The following is a 21464-nucleotide window of genomic DNA, read 5'->3' as shown; positions in this document are numbered from 1 at the left end:
TTTTGTTTTGTATGTTCAGGAAAAGACATCTCACATTTAGACTATTTTAAGATTGTATTTTTGGTGATTTCAGGACAACATCATTTGAATGACCAGAATAACTACACCAGTCTGACCTATTCTTATAAATAAATTGGATTGAAAGAGCTTTGCAGTGCAGCAGAGACCAGGGGGTCATGAACCACAATGTCACAAGTTTGAATTAGCCGGCCAGGAACATTTGTTTCATGTCATGACACATTTCTGTCTCAACTGTCTTAAGAAAGCATAACAACAAAAAATTCAAAAGGTCAAAAGAAAGAGACAAAAAGATATTGAACTGGTGTCTGCCGGGAAATTGAGATAATCTTTGTTTGTGTCTGGCCTCAGACACCTCGGTAGCGAAATATTAATAGTGCACGTTAAACTTACGTTTACGTTTAATTCTCGAAAGTCTCAAATTACGTCAGCTTAAGTTTTTTTTACATCTATCCTCTGTTATTGTAAAGAACTTTGTGGTGCATTATTTTGTATGAGATGTGATATTAAAATAAAGTTTATTATTTTAGTAAGACACTTTTATTTTGGTCAAATGTTTTCAAAAGAATAAGAAGGAAAACCCTCCAAAGTGAGGACATTTAGACTTTTAGTTCTCAAAAAGAATACCACAAAAAAGTGTTTTCTAAAAATAAATGAGAATAAGGAACCAGAGAAGAGCAGAAGGCCTGAGGGTACCTTATCACACCGTTGACGCCCACATCTGCATCGGAGCTGTTGACCAGCAGCACGTCCGCCCCCGTTGGGGCGTTCTCCATGATGGTGGTGTGGAAGGAGGAGGAGGTGAAAACAGGGACGTTATCGTTCACGTCGTCCACCACGACCGTTACCGTCCCCGTTCCGCTTAGAGAAGGAGAACCTGGAGGTGAGAGAAGAATAAGGTTCAAAAAACGTTCAGTGACAATAGCAGTTAGCTTTTCCTTCAGCGAGAGACTGCCTCGACGGCCAGGACAGAAGCAACTCATTACACTTTCCATTCACATGACAGACCTGAACACGGAGCATTTTCTAACTGACAGAATTAGGAACTCCTTTCTCGTGCCACAGCGAGCTGGTGAAGGGGGGAAACAGTAACATGTGAGCAACATTAAGACTCCCATTTTTGACTTTAGACACACACAGACTTATTGCACATGACTTGTCATCTGCAGCGAGACTCACATTGAACCAATTCATTCTCCTGTGAGGGTTCAGCCACGGTATTCCTGCTGCGTTAATGCAGGCAAATTTCCCTGGCCACCGGTTTGGGTTTCCATCGGTCGGACTGCCACATCAACGCAGCGCAGAGCACTTCAAAAGGGCTCAATGTCTCTGAAACCAAAGCTTTCAGGCGTCCTTCCTGGGGTCTTGGACACTCATAGATTTCATTTCCACAGCGAGGTATCTATTTTAAGGTGCTCGCCACTGAGCGAGTTAGTCTGTGGAATTTGAGTGAGGGAGAAGTGCTATTTTCAGCAAAAATCTAACCGTTTTTCTCCCTGAGCGGGTGACGAAACGGGGCTCGCTGGGCCCCCGGGGGGGATGGATTTAAATCAATAGCAGATGAAAATGAGCCGCAATGCAGAAAAAAAGATTCAGACATCTGCCTTGCTTGAGCTGGCCTTTATAATCCATCCTTAAAAGGCACGCTGCACTGCCTGATATATATTCCAAACATAAACACAAGTTCAGTGTAGTTACTGAAAGTCACAATGTGGGATTTGGGGACATCTTTAAAGGCTTGGCGGTATTTTGAGCTCTTAATGATTTGCATATATTTACATAGTTTATAAGGACAGGGAGCACCTGAGGAATGAGACAAGCTGCATGAGGCTCTGTTCCCACCTCTAACTTGTAGTTGTTCCCTCCTGCAGCTCTCTTCAGGAATCCATGTGAATGTGTCAACTATAATACACCCAAATAAAAACATACACAATCCCGAGCTTGTGTCCCCGGTGCCTGTGTTCTCAGCTGTTGAAAACATCAGATGCTTGAACTTGCGTACCGTAGGGGCCTGGATTAATAAGAGATAATAAAAAACACTTGGACAGTGGCCACCAAAAATTCTCTCCTAATGCGGAGCTGTGCAAAAATGTAAACATGAGGAATCTGAGAAAAAAAGAGGGTGTTGAGGGTCAGAAGAGAAAGCTCGAGGGACACTACGGATCTGTTGCTCTAACAGCGCGCATTATCTTATACATTTCATCAAAATAGGGCAACGCGCTCATCAGATATGGTGCCAATTCTTCTCATTTGGAAGTGAGATATATTATCTTTCCCTCGGCAGACAACACATTACTATACGTCACCAAACTAAAAGGAACATGAGCATCACTGAGAACCTTTTTGCTTTTAGACACATTGACACTTATTGTCCAGGCACTGGGATTAGATATTAGGTATTTCAACTGAAGCGATGTGAGCCAATATAACACTTTGTTTCAGACTTCTCGACAACTATTGGATGGATTGCCATTAACTTTGGTGCAGATATTCATGGTCCCCAGCGGATGAATCCGTCTGACTTGATTGTGGTTTGGGTTAAAATAAGAACGCTTGTTACATAACTGGTGTTAGTAAAGTCCGGAAGTTACAAAACTAAGGTAAAATAACTCAACGTAGAGTTGGTTTCACACTGGACATGAACAGAGGTCGCCTGGGTGAAAGTCCTGTGTTTGCGTGACCCAACCATCCTACACAGACTTCCCTCGCTATTTAAACTACGTCAGTTGCTCTTGCCATCTTGTAATGACTCAGGTGGGTTTACATGGGAGTTAGTTTGCGTAGGGCTACTCATACAGATGCTAAAGTGTACCTCGGTGCATCAGTATATGACGCGGAGGGGCACTGACAGAGCTTTGGTGCTTGACGCATTGGGAGTGAGACGGGTTGGCAGGGTAGGACAAACAGTGTCCAACTAACTGAAGAAGTGTCCTCAGGAAAGAAATGAAATTCCCCCACAAGCTCTGCGGCTGCTGCTACATTGCTGACACTGAACTGTGACCTCCCCGTGGGCAGAGAGGAGAAAGAGAATTCCCTTAAGAGGATCAACAAATTTGAACATTATTGTGGCGTTTGGAGACCACCGCGGCTTCTTTCGGGAGGACAGGGGGATTCCTCACAAAATGAGATTTGAGATAGTTTGCTGTAACATCACTTCGCTGCCTGGCTTTGTGATAATAAACAGACATTCGACCTTAAGCTTGACATGCATCCAGGTTTTCTGGTCAGAACAGAAGTGGCTGACATGGTCTTTTAGAATAAACAGCTGAATTCCAGAAGCAAAATAAATGGCACAAACAGAGGTAACAGTAAACAAATGTTTCATCCCAAAGGAGGAACAGAAACCATAAGACACTAATCTTTCGTGACTCATTACCAAAATGAGTCATGTGCTCTGCAGCTAAGACTTTTTTGGAGAATCCTGTTTATAACCAAATACAGGCAATGTTACATTTCCAGGTGATTATGTATTTCCACCTTCACAAATATTTGTGATGAGAACTCTGCTTATAAACAAATTACTCCAAAATCACCGGCGATGTATACAGGGGACAAGCATTTGGTGTCGAATGCAAAAGAATTAGCGGCGGCCGAAACACAATCCAAGCGGGAAATGTAAATTGTGGTATGAGAGTCTGGTAGCATCCGGTCCAGACTGTATCATCACGGGGCTGTGACGTAATCAAACGACCACAACGTCGTGGCTAAGTGTCCCGAACAAATGCAGTCAGGGGGTTCACGTAGTCAGCCTCGTACTTGATTGCAGCTGTCTAATCCGCCTGCGCTTGAGCCCGCGGCGTCACGCGTTCAAGTGCGCAACCTGATCGGATTGACATGAGTCATCATTCGGTGAGGTTGTCATGGGAACAGATTAGAGAAGCTCCGCCTCCTTCTTAGCTGGTCCTCTTGATTGGGATGCGATCCCAAGTCAGCAAGGTGTCTGTATCACTTTAAGTTAACCGGCGCGGAGCTGCTGCTGCCGGGCAAAGTGTGTTTGACAGTCAGCGGCTCACTAAGACTGTTGTTGATCAAAGCAGTTCTGAGCAGGCTGATACTCCAGTGGCTCTGGGAGCTAAGTGGCTTTGTGTACAAACGCCATTAGCTCCCACCAAGAGACGGAGGGAATGAAGAAAATATTTGGTTTTTGAGCATCGAGCCAGCTGCTGTGTTTTTCTGAAATCAAACTGCCTTCAGTTGTGCAGTCAAAAGCATTGTTTCCCCACCAAGAGCGGAAGCAGGCCAAGCTACAAGGCTAGCCCAGTGTGTGTGTGTGTGTGTGTGTGTGTGTGTGTGTGTGTGCAGCACACTGCCCTCCTTCAAGGCATTTCACTTTTGCACAGGATGTGATGTCACAACCTGTTTACTGCCTCGAGGAGAATGAACAACCTCCACCACGTGACCTTTTTTGACCTGCATTGCGTCTGCCACCAAGCGCTACAGCGCCTCCGAGGCACAGGACACTGTTGCCTGAGCTAATCCTCAGTAAGCATGGAGCACAGACACACCCACCCACCTACCCACCCCCCTCAGTGAAGCCTCAAACACCACCTAAAGCTCCCCGTCGCTCCTCTGCGTGACTCTGAACCTGTGCTGACCCCGCCGTCGTCATCGACAGCCGTTGCTTCAAACGGGGCATTTTTCACGTCTTTTCTTGGTGTATCACTTCTCACAGCATCGTGCGCCTCCGTGCAGCCTCAGGACGTGCCTTCTTAGCCTCCTGGGGCTCACTCGTATCGCATAACCCCTGGCAGCTGTCCCACCCCTCCACAAAACCTGCTTTCCAACGTGTAAATAGTTCAGATCTATCTTGTTACATCGCGTGGGCCGACAGATTTAGTCATCAAGGAACACTATATCCTGGCAGGTATGCAAATGTATGTAAATGACAGTTGTTTCAAATAGTTGTGGCGAGGGTGAGACATTCTTAAGAGTCATACGACGGCGGCTGCTGCTAAATAACGGGGTCCACATCGCAGCTGAGCATGTCGTCTGGTTCCGATTCTTACATTTTTTCCACCGTACCTGAAATAGTAGGAAAAACTGAAGACTTTTTATGATGTAGAAAACAATCTCCATGCCCTTCCTCTTTTTTTGGGAGAAGGAGTGACTCAACAGGAGAGGAATGCTCTGCAAGAGTGCTGAGACAATGCCAGCATCTCCTCCAAACAGTCTTTGCTGGAATCTGGAAAAGCTGAGGGAAGAGTGTCAGGCTCAATAATTGAGACGACTGGAGTCGAGGCGGGCGTCACCGCGTACACCGTGGTTCAAACAGAGTAAGGGGGGGCAGATATGCCTAAATTTGGCAGTGCGTAATCAGGCTCGCTGCTATATGACAAATGACATCATTTTGCCATGGAAAGAGAGCTGGTGGAAACTTGCAGCGCAGCGTCAGCTGCCTACCGGTGGCTGCCATGCACTGTGGTTACAAAAGTATTTTTTTCCATTGGCCAATCCCGTCCCCAGACCGACCCTCGGTTCTTTTTCTTTGTCCAGCAGTTTTGTAAATCCATTTTTTCACAAACGGAACCTGTTTCATCTGCCTGTGACGTCATTCGACTCGTCATGAAACAAAGCCACGCAGCTCAACGTTCAACAAAAGATTAAAATGATCGACTGAGATTCAAAACCATATCCGGTGACGCTGCTTGTGCATGTTTGACAGCAGAGTACTAGTGTTTGCATGACCATCATGCTTAGAGACCTGTGATTTGTAGATCACCCGTTGGCCAAACAGATAAGGCAATTAATGCACTACCTCACCGCTGTCTGGAGTTTGCGCCATGAGCATAATCTTATTTCAGGGGTTAATCTTTGGTTACTTAGGAAAGCAAACTGCCGCAACCTGACACTTCTCTCCTGGTGATTACAGCCTCACTTCATCTGTATTTAACGCGCGCCGAAGAGTTATCAACACCATCGCTCGAAAAGTAAACTGTCTGCTTTTACGCGCGCAATTTGGCTAAGAAAGAAAGTTGTTTTGGAAGCAAATGCTCATCGCTCACAGTCCAGACGAGTACGTGTGTGTATATTTGATCCAAATTGATCTTGGTTATTATTGCACACGAGGAAATGGGGTATGGATCCAGAGAAGCATGCTCTCTCAATCAGTAAAGAAAATAGTGGACCTCGGGGTACCGCGGTTCCATGAGGTGGTTTTGCCCTAGATTGCCGTGCAGGAGTGACTGAGCTCTGAAGCGGCATGGATACCACAAAAGGATAAATCCGAGCTAAATCCTGTTGATAACTGTCTCCAAGACTGAGGGTATTCTCCATGGGAGCACATCAGACTGATGGTATTCAGATAACTGTTTTTCTTTAAATCCTATGAGCATCCATTACACTAAGGGATGAAGTAGGGGGACGCTGGCGCCAGCGCGCCTCCTTTCACACAAAGCAACTGAATCCGTCGGGAAGCTCGAGCCACATGAGGATTCCTCCCAGCTTTAATTGAATCTCGAAAAACACCATTACCATTTAATTAAACGCAGTACATTCCCTTCAGATCTGGAAAATGACAGAGATGGGGCAGTGACAACCCAAACAGAGCCCTCCGTTTGATTTTTCACAATAACCCAGAAAGAACTTAAAAGTGCTTGTCGAACTGGCGGCGGGAATGACATTCAATCCAGCGTGCTAATATTTCATCGCTGAATCTGAGCGGTTTGTTTCGGCGTGGATCACTTTGGAGAACCCAGAATAACCCCAAAGATAAATAACAAGCTTTCAGGACCCTGAGACTAAACGAGACCAGCTGACCATCTGTTGCCTCCTCTTCCATCCTACAGATCCACAGACAGTTTTCTCTGTAAGCCTCTCAACCCAGAAAGTATTGTCTAGCATAAACATATGGCAGAGTCTAAGCACCTTATTAGTGTCCATTACCACTGGACAAATCACATTAACCTCCAAGAAGGTGGCGTGGCCATACTCTCTGAACCGGAGGGGGTACAAATACATGTGTTAGTGACGATTAAGCGATCTGTTTTTTGACCGCTGCAGCTGCTATGGGGGCTCACACTGCTGCGAGAGCCTCGCAGGGGGGGTTGATTTGAAGGAAACAGCAGCACCCACCTCCTGGGAAAGGCTGCGGGTCGCCCTGAGTTGCTCAGTCTAAGCCGTGCTAAGAAGCAGGTTTGAGTGTCTCTGCTGGCACAAGAGATAATCTCTTCCTACAGCATATGATTGACGGATGTTTTATCAAACTTCGACAAACAACGGTGGAGCTGGGATGTCCAAACAACCGGATTCATTCCAGTCCAGGACAGGTTGACTTAGGGAAGACGGATGAATGTGCAAATTTATGAGACAGCCCATCTGTAGCCTAAAGCTTAAGGCTAAACGGTTAATTACGGTTTATGGACTGCGGCTGGATTGTGCTCTTAAGGGACAGTGTAAATAAAACACATCATTACTCAGAGGGGGGTAGAATTGGCCTCCATCAAGGCAAAATTGACATTTTTCTGCCTCTGAGAACCTGTTGCTTTGCAACAAAGCTTCTTTTAATGCGACCCCGTTCGGCACCCATGAATGGCCTCGGCGGAGCTGAGTGCAGGGTGCGAAGCTGTCCCAGCGCACAGTTTGCCAAACATAACAGAGTAAACAGAGGTTTTCTCACACTTAACAAGCAAGAGAGTGAAAGGGATATCTGAGTAGAACACTCAAAGCGGCCGGTATAAAGGGGAAAGAATATCTTCTAATAATACGGCACTCTCAGAGGCATTCGTCAAATTAAATCTAATTCTATACCGCTTTCCAGTTATTTATGGAGTGCCGCGTCTGACTGCTTTTTGCATAATTTCTTCCCCATATGTCACGGATGGGGTTTGGCGGTTTGAAGGCAGGCGAGGGAAGCATATCGACAGACTACAAGTGCTGCTTTTTCCTCATATTTTAGGGCCTGTGGTGAAATTTTATGAAGTGATGTGCCTTTTGTGTTTCTTTTTTACAATGGTGCTTTTATTTGCTGTATTGTTGAATTTGTGGAAATCCCTATTAAGCAGTGCATCTGTGGAACATTCTGTACTTTTCTCCATCAACAGAGCAACACCAGCAGATCATAACCAGTGTGAGAGTCAAGGACACACACTGGCAGTGTCACCCGCTCGTAACACAACTCTATAATGTTCATGCGGCCACATAAATCTGAAATATGACATTGGGAAAGTGCTAAGGAGAGAAAAATATTCACACACGGTATAACGTACTGTAAGTTGTTTAAATAGAAAAGCAAGTCGTGAACAGCTACAACGAGCTTTGAGAGAACTTGAAGTGCTAACCAGAGTCAGAGAAAAACTGCAAATAAACATAATTAAAAAAAGTGGATTTTGCCAAGCCAGTCTTCCAACCCACACCAGCTTTACTTACCAAAGCTATTTACACAAACACTCAGATGGAGCTATTGTTAAAGCGTACCAGGGAGTGGAAAAGAGAAAACAGGCGAGAGGAAAAAACTCTGCAAGCTGCACATTGTTGCTGCACAGTTTTTTTTAAAGAGCTAATCCCGAATGTTACTGCTCTGTTAAAGTTCACTTGAGGAACCTGATATTTTATTTGGCTAAGTCCTGTGTTGCCACTAGACTGCAGACTGGCTGAAGCCTTCAGAAATGGACCCTATTAAAGATTTATTATGGCAAGTGTTGGACAGTGATCTAGCAGTGCCCCGGCCAACCTTTGACTCCGCGTTATCGGTGTGCGTACAGGACTTCATTTGCTCTAAATTTCTATTTGTTTAATATGCCAGAGATGAATAGATACACGCTATTTGTTGCTCTTTGTTGTTTTTGTTGTTTTTGTTCGAGATTGACGGATCCTTATTCAATTAATCAAGTCAAGAGGAAAAAGTTCGAGAACACTGGCGGGTTTATGCACCAGATTCATGGGAGCCATTTAGGAGAATAAAAGACCCTGCTTTAAAGTAGGGATGGTCATTAAAATTATTTATCTGCTAAGCGGCCGATTAGCCCCCCCAAAAACTCCCCCTCACCCACCAGTCAAAAGGCCAAATACAAACAGCGTGGCACTACGGAGCGATGTGCTGGACGGATGTGACAGACATGGGATTGTCTATGCGGCCGTATTCCGCCATAATAGGCCTGGGCCGAGGGATTTACTGTGCCTTCCCTTTAATAAACGTGACCGAACACGGTGCATGTCAATGCGTCCCAAGGACACTCTCAGCACCACATGCAGACACACACGAACTCGAGGCAACAAACACAAGACACAAACGCACAAACTCACACAGATGTCTAAATATCTAAACGCACAAGCAAAGCAGAGAAAACATGCACATGCATGACTGTGCAGACATACAGATGATACAACCTTACATACACTGTCACAGCAACTAGTTCATCTCTTTAATTTTAACACAATTTCACAAGGAGACCACTTATTTCCAACAAGAGATAAACAAGAGACGCACAAAACATGGTGTGAAATGAAATAATAAAATCCTCAAAACCCAAACAACATCAGTACAAACTAACCCATGAATAGAATAGATGATTATCCATATCAATAAACAAAAACACAACAATAACAAAATGTCTAATTGACTCGAAAAGCTTTCCCTGGTGATGACTCAATAGAGAAACCCTAAAAGTCCCTCTTGCTCCAAGGCTGCTCCATCATAGCCACCGATATATATATATATATATATATATATAAAAAAAGCTTCTGGCAACTTTATTTCACTTATTGAGAAAACAGTTCACACTGAAGTATTCACTTCTTATGATCCTTACATTTATGAGCACTGAAAAGAGAATGTTTAGAGAATGGAAAGAATGCTATCAGACTGGTTGGTTCTGCCAAAACACACACCCGACCAGCTGCCAGATACATACAAATATGTTTTCTTCAATCACTTAAAGCTATTCCATAAACACTAAGTGGCGAAAGTATATTACTGTGTGGCTCTGTTGGACATCATATTGTTTCAGATTCTTCCACGGGGGCATAACTTGTGCGTTGCTGAGCACAGGCTTACAAATCTGATATCTGATTCGCCTGCAGCTGATTCCAGATGTTGGCCCCGGCGTTGAGATCAGCCTCGGACCCCGCAGCCACCAAAGTCTCCAGCTATCTGCACTACTTGTTGACTCAGAATTGTTGCAAACAACTTTCCATAAACAAGAGACAGAGACAGAGACAGAGAGAGAGAGAGAATGAGAGCGAGAGAGAGGGAGAGAGAGAGAAGGAGAGTGAGAGAGAGAGAGAGAGAGAACAGACACGTCCCAGGTCTGATCTTCAAGTTTCCTCTCAACAAGACGCCTTGTAAAACACCTTTAAGCGGCTTGTGTGGATGCCACATTTTGGAGTTGCTGCGCACAGATTTTAAAATAATGGCAGACGTTTGCCAAATTCTGCTGCTCTGCCGAGCCAGAACCCATTATGGGAATCGGCACCCGGTGAGCTCTTTTGTTTCCATCCACTTCTTGACAGATTTCAGTCATCGCAGCAGGCACAGAGCGTCCCGAAGCGCCGCTCAGGCTGCGATTAATCGGTTTACCGTCACCGCAATGACCGGGGAAGACGGGACACCATCGCACAGCACACAATCACGCAGCAACGCCCGAATACGTGGAAGTCGGTCTATGATTCATTCACAGAAGAAGTCTACGACAGCTAGGGACTTGGACCACATATTTCTGATCATAAGTCATTTAGCATTTGTGTTAAAAAACAAAGAACCATTTCCCCCCGCCGTCTCAGCCGAGGCCTCAAAAATGTGAGAAAATGCTGCTGGGTAATTTGGCCTGTACTATTATTATGGGTTTTTTGACATTTTGATATTCTACCCCAAATCCCTCTTCTTCTTTTTTCTTTTTTTTTCTGCCTCTCACCAACATCGCAATGAAACATCCTGTCAAAATATTTTGGAATTGCTGTCAGGGTTCTAAATATGGACTCCTTGTGAAGCGCAGAAAAAAGGGATCGAATCCTAATTAGTATGTTCGCTTTGTTGGGCAACTTTGTCCATGTGGCACAAACCTCTGAAGAGCACGTGAAGCAAGAAAACCTTGACGAAGCACGAGGAACAAGAACCCTTTTTTTGTAATGTAAGACATCTGTAAATCGTATGCTGCTGCACAGTTTTTGATTTACATACTCATATAATGAAAAAGGACATAATCTCCCCAACAAATATGCAAATATTTCACTGACCATGTAATAGATAGAACACTCCATGCAACATTGTCTCAATTCTCACCAAATCCTGTGCTCAGTCAAAAATACACCGCGTTATGATCGGTCACATGGTCAGTCCCAGGAATGAAACAGAACCACCCTCAGACCATGGCGGCCGTGCCAGAGCAGCTCGGGGGAAACATATACTTAACTGGGCTACCATGTGATTTGGCTGCGACGGGGATACGCATGTACTCCTTTAAACTGCACATTAACTGGCCTCTATGCAATAACAAGTTAACCTTTTATCTGGCTATAACAAGCTCTACCGCCGTATCCAAATAAACAGAGGATGCTGTTCAATTGAACCCGCTGAAAGGACTTCTGGGGAATAGGTCAAAAAACACCCAAGCTAAAAACTCCCGAATGTTTAGTTTATTGTGCCACACGAAAAAGAGCACTGTGCACACTGTGAACTCAAAATGATGTTTGTTGACACTGCTGTTGGTTTATGAACATTTTCTTTTTCAGCTGGCTTTTGCCGGCTGATTACAAAATGTGTTTCTAGCTTTGCAAAAGATCAACAATGACCATGTAAGGACACATTACACGGAGCTCAGTCCTCACCAGACAGTCATGATAAGTTGAAGAAGTTGAATGTGGTGCGAGTTCAGACGTAAACAACACTATAAACTGAAACGTAACACTGCAAGGCCAGCATAAAAACATCTTGTACTTAAAAAGAAAAGTCAGACGGGTTGAGATGGAATCAGCCGCCCTCGCAGCTCAAAACCTCCGCCGTGGTCTTACCTGAGTCGGTGGCTGTGATCAGCAGGACGTATTTTCCCTGAGCCTCTCGGTCCAGAGTCTGGGACACGCTCAGCTGACCGCTGGACGACAGGCTGAACGCGCCCTCGTCGTTCCCGCCGCTGAGCATATAGCTTAGCTGCCCGTTGGCACCTTGGTCGTCGTCTCTGGCAACAACCTGGAAAATACAAAAACAAGCCTCTTCAGGGATTCTGGTTATCAGACTTCTTCTTCTTGTGAAAGAAATGTGTTTTTCATTTCCAGCAGCCAAAGTGCAAACTGCAGGTCTGGAATAAACAATTAAGAGGGAGCTTTAATAGCATGGCAGCAGTGGTGGAAAGTAACATGTACGAGACTTAAGTACACTTTAGCTTCTGTGTATTAAGTGCAAAATAGGATCAAATACTAAGAGAAAGACGATGTAACCTGTGAGTCACAACTCTTCTCCTTACATATTAAAAGTTAAATATATTAGCAACAAAACACTGTCTTGCTGAACACACTCAGGTGTTTTGTCACGACAGCATTACGTGGTCTGGTATGACCGATCGTTTCAACAGTATGTTTGTTAATGTTAGCTTGTATTGTGACTGTGTGATTCTTCTTCTGCTACATTTATGGGATAAAAGCAAATACCAGCAAAAGTTCCATAGTTTTGCTTGAAGTAAAGAACCTGAAAATGATGTTTTTAACTTCTGTACTGTGACGTATTCCACAGTGAAACAGAATATTTGAATATTTGAATGATGTACAGTTAAAAGATAAAATCCATTGCATTTGATTGGACCCTCCACACAAACCTCACTTGTCGCTAAAAGTTGCAGATTGATTGATGTGCGGAAGTCATTATATTATATAGGATAGAAAGCTGATTGGATTTTCATATAAAATGCAAATAAATAAATTAATGAAATAGGTGCACAAGATGACCGGTTAAAAAGTACAGGTCTTACTGAGTAACTATTTAGTTACTTTCCATCACTAGAGATCAACTTGTGCTTTTGGGCTGTACGAGTTGACTTGACATTTCAGTGGATTAGTTGACAAGTGATCTTTGGAAAGAGTAGTAACAATGGCTTAAGCACCATATTCACCAAATCAAAAGATCAAATTTTTGCAGTTTTCTAGCAGTTTTCCTTTTTGTGTTTTTCCCCCGGATGTGTTTTATTTTGATAAATGCGTTCATAAAGCCAAGTACAGCTGTCAGTAACCCAGTATGACCACCTTCCTGAAGCAGCTGAGGGTTAATCACCATCACGGTGCATGAAGGTAATTGTTGAGGGAAGGAAGATCATTACTTTATTCACTTTGTCTAATCAGACGGTCCCAGGGAATCCACAAAACAACACTGAGTACGAAGCTATTATTCAGTCTCGACTTTTCACCCTCGTGCTGCAGCATTAGACTACCACATTTCACTGGTGAGCCTAAATGCATTGTGGGGCTCTCCAGCCCTCCCTGCCGTGCATGCCGCAGACGGCCAGGTTAGCACACAGATGTGTGTTCTTGTGTGGCAGAAGCCCACCGTGTCTGGACCCCTTCCCCACCACATAACTGGTGCCCTCATTTCCTCACAAGGTACACAAAGTGGAAAGAAAATGGAATTGCGCCATCACTGGAAATCAGTCCTTCGCTTCCATTTTTTATACATGGCTCATTTAGTCATCAGGCTGGTTGGGACGTTAATTGCCCTCTCATGCAATTTAGCCCCATTTCATATTTCGGTGAAATCCTATAAAGCCGTAATTGTGCGAAGCAAATTGCAGTCATATATCATTTCTATATCATTTTAGCCACGTATTTGTCATGGCATTTTGCAAAATAAGACCACCATGCTAAGTAGTTCAGTGCACCGTTATGAAGCACATACCTGCACTTATTAAGTTAGTATTACTACAAATCTGGTTAAGGCATTAGCTTATTTAAGGGCTTAGAACTGTCATTCAAAACACTGCCTTCTTTTCACTCAGGAAGGCCTGTCTGTGAATGTTAATGACGTCCCAACTGCTTAAAATGTTATTGAGTGTCTTGACAAAAAGAGAGAACAAACATACTGACCTGCAGAATGTTTTTTGGGAGATCCTCAAAGTTCTCCTGAACATTGACAGTGTAAGGAGAGAGCTCAAACTCAGGTGAGCAGTCATTCACGTCCACCAGCACAATGTTGACCGTAGCACGGTCCACCCTGGGGCTGCTGCCTCGGTCGGCGGCCTGGACCACCAGTGAATAGGACGAACGCGCCTCGCGGTCCAGCTGCTTGGCCACCGAAATCACCCCTGTAACCGAATCTATTCTGAAATCAGAGTTGGTGTTGCCTCCTGAGATGGAAAATCGGATCTGCCCGTTGGTTCCCTCATCTGCATCGCTGGCGAACACCTGGATAACATCGGTCCCGGTCAAGGTGTTCTCCTCGATCTCGATGTCGTAGATGTTCTGCGAGAAGCTCGGCGTGTTGTCGTTGACGTCCAGAACCATCATAGTCACATCCATTGTTGAAGACAGAGGCGGTTCGCCTTTATCGGTAGCTACGACCGTGAGGGTGTAGTTGGAAAGCTCCTCGCGGTCCAGTTCCCCAACCAACCTGACGTCTCCGTCGATCGTACCAATGCTGAACTTGTTACCGAAAGGTCCTTTGAGGGAGTACTCGACGTAGCTGTTGGGTCCACTGTCGGGGTCTGCGGCCTGGGCAGTGAACACGACCGTGTCCACCGGCGTGTTCTCCTGGATGTATGTCATCCTCTGAGAGGTGAAGGTTGGCGGGCAGTCGTTGACATCCAGAAGGATGACGGACACCTGGGCGGTGCTGGTGAAGCGGGCCATGGGAGGAGGAGCCAGGTCGTTGACCGTGATCACCAGGTTGTAGAAGGATTGGATTTCTCTGTCCAAGGCCTTCTTGGTTTGGAGGACTCCGTCCTTGCTGATCACAAAGTGGCCCTGGGAATCTCCAGACGCAATTCTGTAGAGCAGCTGGGCATTCATGCCTGGAAGACATAAAAAGAGGGAATCAGAAGACTATGATAATGATACCTGAATTATTTCAAAGGGTTTGGATAACGGCATGTTGGTCAGCTCCATCTTCAGCATCTGTAAATTCTGTTTGGTAAACTGTAGGACTGAACAATGATTGTTTCATTCAGGACGAAATCATGTTCTTAATAAAACCTTTAATTGTTTTGTCAATAAATTATCAGAAAAATGCTAGAATATCCCACAACCCAAGGTCCAAACCATGACATTTTTTATTCACTATCATGTATGACAAAGAAAAGCATAAACTCATCACATTAGAGAAGCTTAAATCCGGCAAAGGTTTGACATTGCTGCTTAAAAAAGTTACTGAAACGATTTGATTAAAAAAGTAGTCTTTGCAACTCCAGTAAACTGAGAGCATCCCCGGTGCGGTCAGCCTAAAGTGCTTCCTGCCAAAAGATACTTAACATCAACGAGACAGACTCCATTTGTATCTTTCTTATTATATCTCCTTTTCCTGTACATATCAGGCGGAGAGTTTGGGTGTATTTTTAACTAAAAAACCTGTCTAGTGGCACTCACGGTGCCAAAAAGAAATAAATCTACCAGGAACTATTTAATATGACCTTGAATTAAAAGAATAGCCAGATAACAAACAGTGGTGGAGGTTGAATGTTGATATTTTTGACTAGTGTCTATTGTTCCAGATGTGATTGTTAAATATCCTGTATGCGTCTCAATCATATGCGTTATCTCCATCCATTTCCACAAATTGTGCATGTGCAGCAGCTGGAGCTCTGGCTGCTGCTCTCCAAGTAGACGATGCATTCACGTGCTGTAGCTCGACTGATCGCTATCAAAAGACAAAACACTTCCTAAACTGACAGTGGAGGTTGTGACACTTTGGAAAATCCCTCACGATTGAAACATTTATTTAAAGACGGTGTGACCGAGTTGATGGATGTTGTGAACTATCTATCCTTGAAATCTCGGCCTAATCCGCAGCACTGCCCTGGAACTGGGGGTTGAAATGAGCTTAAATTGAGCGTCTGTAATTCAACGCAACGGGGTATTCATGTGGAAAGCATCGGCACCTTCCCACACTCAGGCTTGTATTTACAGTACACAAGTAATCCCTTATCAAAAGCTTGAGTGCTACTTCCATCCGGGTTTAGGCTGCGCTGTCTAGAGACAAAGTCTGGGGGTCGGGGGTCAGGGCTTAGGAAGTGCTAACAATGGTGGCGTTTTCATTTTGACAGTGAAGAGCGGCCGCTATGTATCTGCAGAGGACGACGCGGTCGGATTATGTGGACGGTGGAGAAAGATTCCAGACTCTGGTTGAGAACCAGGCAGCATATTTCCCAGGAATGTAGGTCACAATAACCACATTAGGTCTGGGTGAAGCGGTAATTACAGCGGAGGAGAGTAGCGGTGACCGTTCAAATACCGCACGGCACTTCACATACATGAAACCCGCCACCTGAAACGCAGAAATAACTCAAGCCACTTAATCACACGGTGTGGCTGTGTTTCATCAGGTCATTCATGCGCGACGCGCAGAATAAAAATGAAAAATAAAATGTAGGTTCGAGAGCTTCTGTGTAACCAACTGTCATAACGAAAAGACAGGCCTGCATTAAATTAATCTGCTTTGGCGAACTCACACTTGATTTATTCAGGAGGAGAGCACATTAAAACATTCTCAGAGAACTTTTAAATATAAGGACATCTCTGGGATACCTGACCAGAGTCTAACTTCATTTAACCACAATTTAAATATTCCTCTTCTGACATATATTTCTTGCACTAATTCAATTTATCCGAATTCGGCAATTCAAATTGCTGAATGTTTCTAAATATAGTTTAAAAAAAAAACATTTATTTTTGGCCTCTTGAGATTTTATTAGTAAAATCATGAAGGAAAGTATTTTCTGACAATTGTGATGTTTAACGATTGTCAAATTGCCAACTAACCTTACGATTTAATAAAAATATATTAATAATAATAATATTAAAGCCTCAAGATGCAAATAGATTAAGCAGCTACTTTTCCGATAAAATGTTAAAATCGATGCACAAATGATAAAAGCAGGGCAATAAGCCAAGAGTGATTCAATAGTGGAATAATGCATCTCCTATTTATTGACGATAGATCTATTAGAGCCTGATAAATATGGCTAAAGTCATTTCTAAACTTATTGTTCAGCCGTTAAAAATCCTGCCAAATAACAGAAATATTTATTTTGTGTTCTTTAAATTACATCTCCCTCATAATTTCCCATTCGTCGTACCATCATCGGCATCACTGGCCCCGACAGTGACGATGCTGGATCCAGGCGGCAGACTCTCAGAGACCGACGTGCTGTACACGGTGGTGTTGAAGACGGGCGGGTTGTCGTTCACGTCCAGGACGTTGAAATACACTCTGACCGTGCTGGCCTGCCCCCCGCCGTCCCGGGCCTTCGCCGTCAGAATGTAGTACTGCTGCGTCTCGTAGTCCAGCGGACGCGTCACGTTGAAGACGCCCGTCACCGGGTTCAGCAGGAACGCCTCGTCCTCGTCGTCCTCCTCCAGCGAGTAGGTGACCTCTCCGTTCACCCCTGAGTCAGAGTCGCTGGCCAAGATCGCCGCCACGATGGAGCCTGCGAGAGACAGACGGGTTGTAACACAGAGGCGAGGAGTTAGACTTTACTGCCCCATAGAACGGAATGACTTTAATATATCTACAGGGGGTTATTAGGGATGTTTATTAATACCGGTGACTCCGTGATCACTCTGCCAGCTTTGCTTTTTTAACTCACTTGGCCAAAGCCTATCCCTGGTATTAAACTGATAATGTACGGATGAAAATAATGCTATAACAGCTAATGATTACGTGTCTTCATTAGTATTTACATAATCATATCTTGATTACATTCTTCTGTCATTTTCCAAACTTTCTCTCTCATTCCTGCTGTGATTGTAGCGGTGAGAGGAACAGAGGAGCTGTGCCAGACAGTTGTCAGTGTTATTGTAAATCCTGCCGGTCGCTGATAGATTTCCGTACAAATCAAATATCGCTTACTGTTCCTTTGACCTCTTAAACTCTTTTAATTTCCCCCTTCAGGAAGGTACAGAGGATTTGGGAGAGCTACAACGCTCTTATTAAAATGCTCTTTGAAAACGAAAAAGTTTTCTTATAAAAGATACTCTTATAAATTGCTAAAGACGCTGCTCCCAATAATTTGAGTTCTTGATGAGCTTAACAGAGCGGTCTGAGAGCTGCCTGTCTGAATCCACAACCTCTATGCATTGTCAGTGGGTTTTAGTTTGCAATTGGACGCTTCACTGACTGACACTAAGACCTCACCCGGCGCCATGTCTTCGGGGATATCGAAGGAATACGTGGCCCGGGAGAACTTGGGCGTGTGGTCGTTGACGTCTTTGACGGTGATGTTCAGCCTCATGTCGGACGACTGCTTCCCGTCGTCCGCCCGCACCAGAAGGGAATACTTCGAACGGCGCTCCCGATCCAGCTTCTTGGTGGCGATCAGATCACCGGACTCGGGGTCGATCCGAAAGCTGTCGTCTGCCCCGCTGATGATGGTGTATGTCACAAGAGCATTGGGACCCTGAGGTGAAGGCAGGAAACGTGATATTATCATTTGTGTTTTCATGTTCATTGTTTCAAATAGACAAACCACTTTAATTCAATATTTGCTGGCTACTCTACATTTTCTAAAACCTTTTATCAGTGTTCAGAGTAAAGAAAGGGGCGAGTAAGTTAGATGCACTTTGCTGAACTTGGGCCACAAAGAGGAAGCGAGTATCAAAGCAACTCTAACCGGGTAGGAAATGAGTTTACAGCACATGTTAGCGTGTCACGTCTGCAGATCAAACAGCCGACGTGTCTAGCATGAATGAAACCCTTCTGCACAGAGACACTCCGTGAAGGAGAGGCTTGAGGTGTCAAAGAGGCCGTGCAACAGATCACAAATAAAGACAGAGGAAACGCATGTGAAGGGATCAAACCCAGCTGACCTGCACAAACAAGAGGCAAACTACAAACTCCATGAATAACTTTAAGTCCTGCACAAACATGCTAACAAGAGAATGAGGTGAAACACAAACTCTAACATAAAAAGGAAACACACTCATCTTATCAAGTCATTCATGTGAATTATTAAACACTAAAAGTAGTTTTTTTTTCAGTAAATAAAGTTAAAGTGCAGTAAGATTATTTTGGTAACAGGTTCTATGGCGCCCATGTCTATAATGCATTATAAACTCTATACTTTTAATGCTTTTTAATCTATTTATAGCCCGTATAATTAAAGTTAGAACATTATTATTTGTAACAATAATTATAACACATTATAAATCATTTAAAAAAGACTCACAAGGTCAAGTATCATAAAAGTAATAAGTTACTCTCTCAAAATATAGACTTTTTTCCTGACATTACAAAATTGGGATCCAAAAAACTGTGTTTGTTTGGGACAGAGGTTGAGATTAAACTAAAATGGTAGATTTCTTCGCTTGTTTTTAGCAGTCAGGGAGACAATAAATACTTGATATAAAGGATATTTTAACACTGCAGCAACTCTAAACACTTAGTATATGTCAAAAACACACTACTTTTACATCTTAAATCACATAATGTAATATAAAATGTCTCATTCATGAAGCTTAAAAAGAAGAGGACAGGTCATACGCAGAGAAAAAAGGAGCAGAAGCTGAACGCCGACGTTCTGGTGAGTCTCGCTCTCAGTCTTTGAACTTTTGGGGGCTATAGTGTTCCTCTATAAATGCAACTAATAGATCCCCTGTTACCTTGGATGAGTATAAGCACCGTGACACATGTGATCGCTATAGCGAGAGGCTTTGGAATAGGAGAGGCGGACCGAACGCGATATGACAACTGAATGGGCCCGACGACAGAGCTTGACATTTATATTTGTGCCGGGGAACAATCAGAGATCAGACAACTGTCTCACTCTGTGTCTTCTGATAAAAAAAGAAAGAAGCAACATCAAAAAGCTACTGCTATTCAGCGGGATAAGGTTCCGGTTACAGCCGGTTAAGAGCTAAGTTAAAAGGGACTCTTTCAGCTATGCCTGATGTTTGTGTGGTGCTTTCTGATCCTGCCTGGACAATGGAAGGGCTTAAACAGAGAGGCGTTGCATTAAGCTCGTTTCTGTCTCTGCATGTTGACACATTTACTGCCTTGCTGGACAATGGTGCTCTCACAACGAACGGCGTTTTACATAAACTGTATGCATGCAGTCATGTTGTCTCTTGCATCTCACTTAATCTGTAGCTCTCAGGCATGTATTTGCTGAGCCGCCTCCTGAACTCAGCAGTCTTCCGTGGGAACACAAGTGCTATTCCAGGACGTTTGCATAAAGTTTCTGATTGAGCCTAGATAGATTTACACCAAGGCGTTCTTTTTAAAGGGACCACAGTGTGTGAAATGGCAAAAGTATAATTTATGGATACAGGTATCGCAGGTTCATATAACTTCTGGAACGGACCAGAAAAGGAATAAATTCTGTCTGTCACAGAGTCAAATTAAATGACTTTCCCTTCTATGTTTAACAGACTTTGTGCATAAAACCAACAGGTCTAGACACGGCAGTCGTTCGCCAAAAGCTTTAGAGGGGAGTCAATATCGTAAGGCCAAGTTCATGACTCGCTCTTATCTCTTTCCCGTGGCCGGTTTTTACGACGGGTAAAACCTCTTTCTCCTTGACCCTGTCTCTCATTGCATTACCAGAGACCCGGTCAGAGATCCAGGCCCAGTAAAAGAAAAAAGAAGGAGAGGGGGGACCAGGAGGAACGGAGCGAGGCCCCGCTCATCTAACTACCCTGCTGTCATCAATCAGTGGCTCCAGATCTGGCAATCCCATCAGCCACCTGGGCTGCAGGCCGGAACCCAACACCCGCGGTTTTGCCAATTAATTTTCTGATAGGGTTCAAAGGCAGAGCAAGAGCGGGTGGGGAGAGGCCGAGCAGGGGATCCATCTAGACCATAGTCCAACACACACACACACGCACTCACACAAATTATAAACACAGGCATGCATTAATACACACACACACACACAAATATGTGTGTTAACACACTAATTCCTCCCTCTCTCTTTGCTAAACTAACATAAGTAATTAAGATCCTACTCACACACTTACGTACACAGTAGTTGCCCTCTTGACCACCACTTAAGAGTTTGACTACTTTACAGCTTTGGTTGTTTGGAGGGTGTGGGGTGGGGGGGGGGCGGGGGGAGCAGAAGGAGACTCATTTAGCAGATGAGTGGTTTTTGGGAGCGAGCAGCTCGTATGAGAAGTGAGTGGTGCGAAGCAGACAGCGCCGGCGGGGATAGTGAGGCTTCCTGTATGCAACAGCAGCGAGCGCTTGTGCAGGCCAATCATAACACAGACTCCTGAAAAACAAGCAACGTGTTGCCACTGACAGCTTGAACATAAAAAGCCTTAAAAAAGGAAGAGGTGGACCAACCGGCTGCACGACGCATTCACAACTGCAAAACAAAGTGTCT

The 21464-nt window shown here is 44.2% G+C and overlaps 1 protein-coding gene across 2 annotated transcripts in view; it reads right to left on the bottom strand.

The window, feature by feature from the left end:
- Positions 1-21464, bottom strand: part of fat4 (FAT atypical cadherin 4) — a 99300-nt gene that overhangs the window by 24120 nt on the left and 53716 nt on the right. For both annotated transcript variants that reach the window (XM_031867024.1, XM_031867025.1), the window contains exons 3-7: positions 18278-18539; positions 17220-17570; positions 14017-14939; positions 11962-12136; positions 715-895 (exon numbers count right to left, since the gene is read on the bottom strand). In XM_031867024.1, coding sequence (XP_031722884.1) covers positions 715-895; positions 11962-12136; positions 14017-14939; positions 17220-17570; positions 18278-18539 — 1892 coding nt within the window. The remainder of the gene's footprint in view (positions 1-714; positions 896-11961; positions 12137-14016; positions 14940-17219; positions 17571-18277; positions 18540-21464) is intronic.

This window comes from Anarrhichthys ocellatus, unplaced genomic scaffold (genome assembly GCF_004355925.1).
Source record: "Anarrhichthys ocellatus isolate YVR2014 unplaced genomic scaffold, GSC_Weel_1.0 scaffold37, whole genome shotgun sequence".
Taxonomy (NCBI): Eukaryota; Metazoa; Chordata; class Actinopteri; order Perciformes; family Anarhichadidae; genus Anarrhichthys; species Anarrhichthys ocellatus.
Note: the sequence above shows the minus strand (reverse complement) of the source record. Positions and strands in the feature narration are given on the sequence as shown.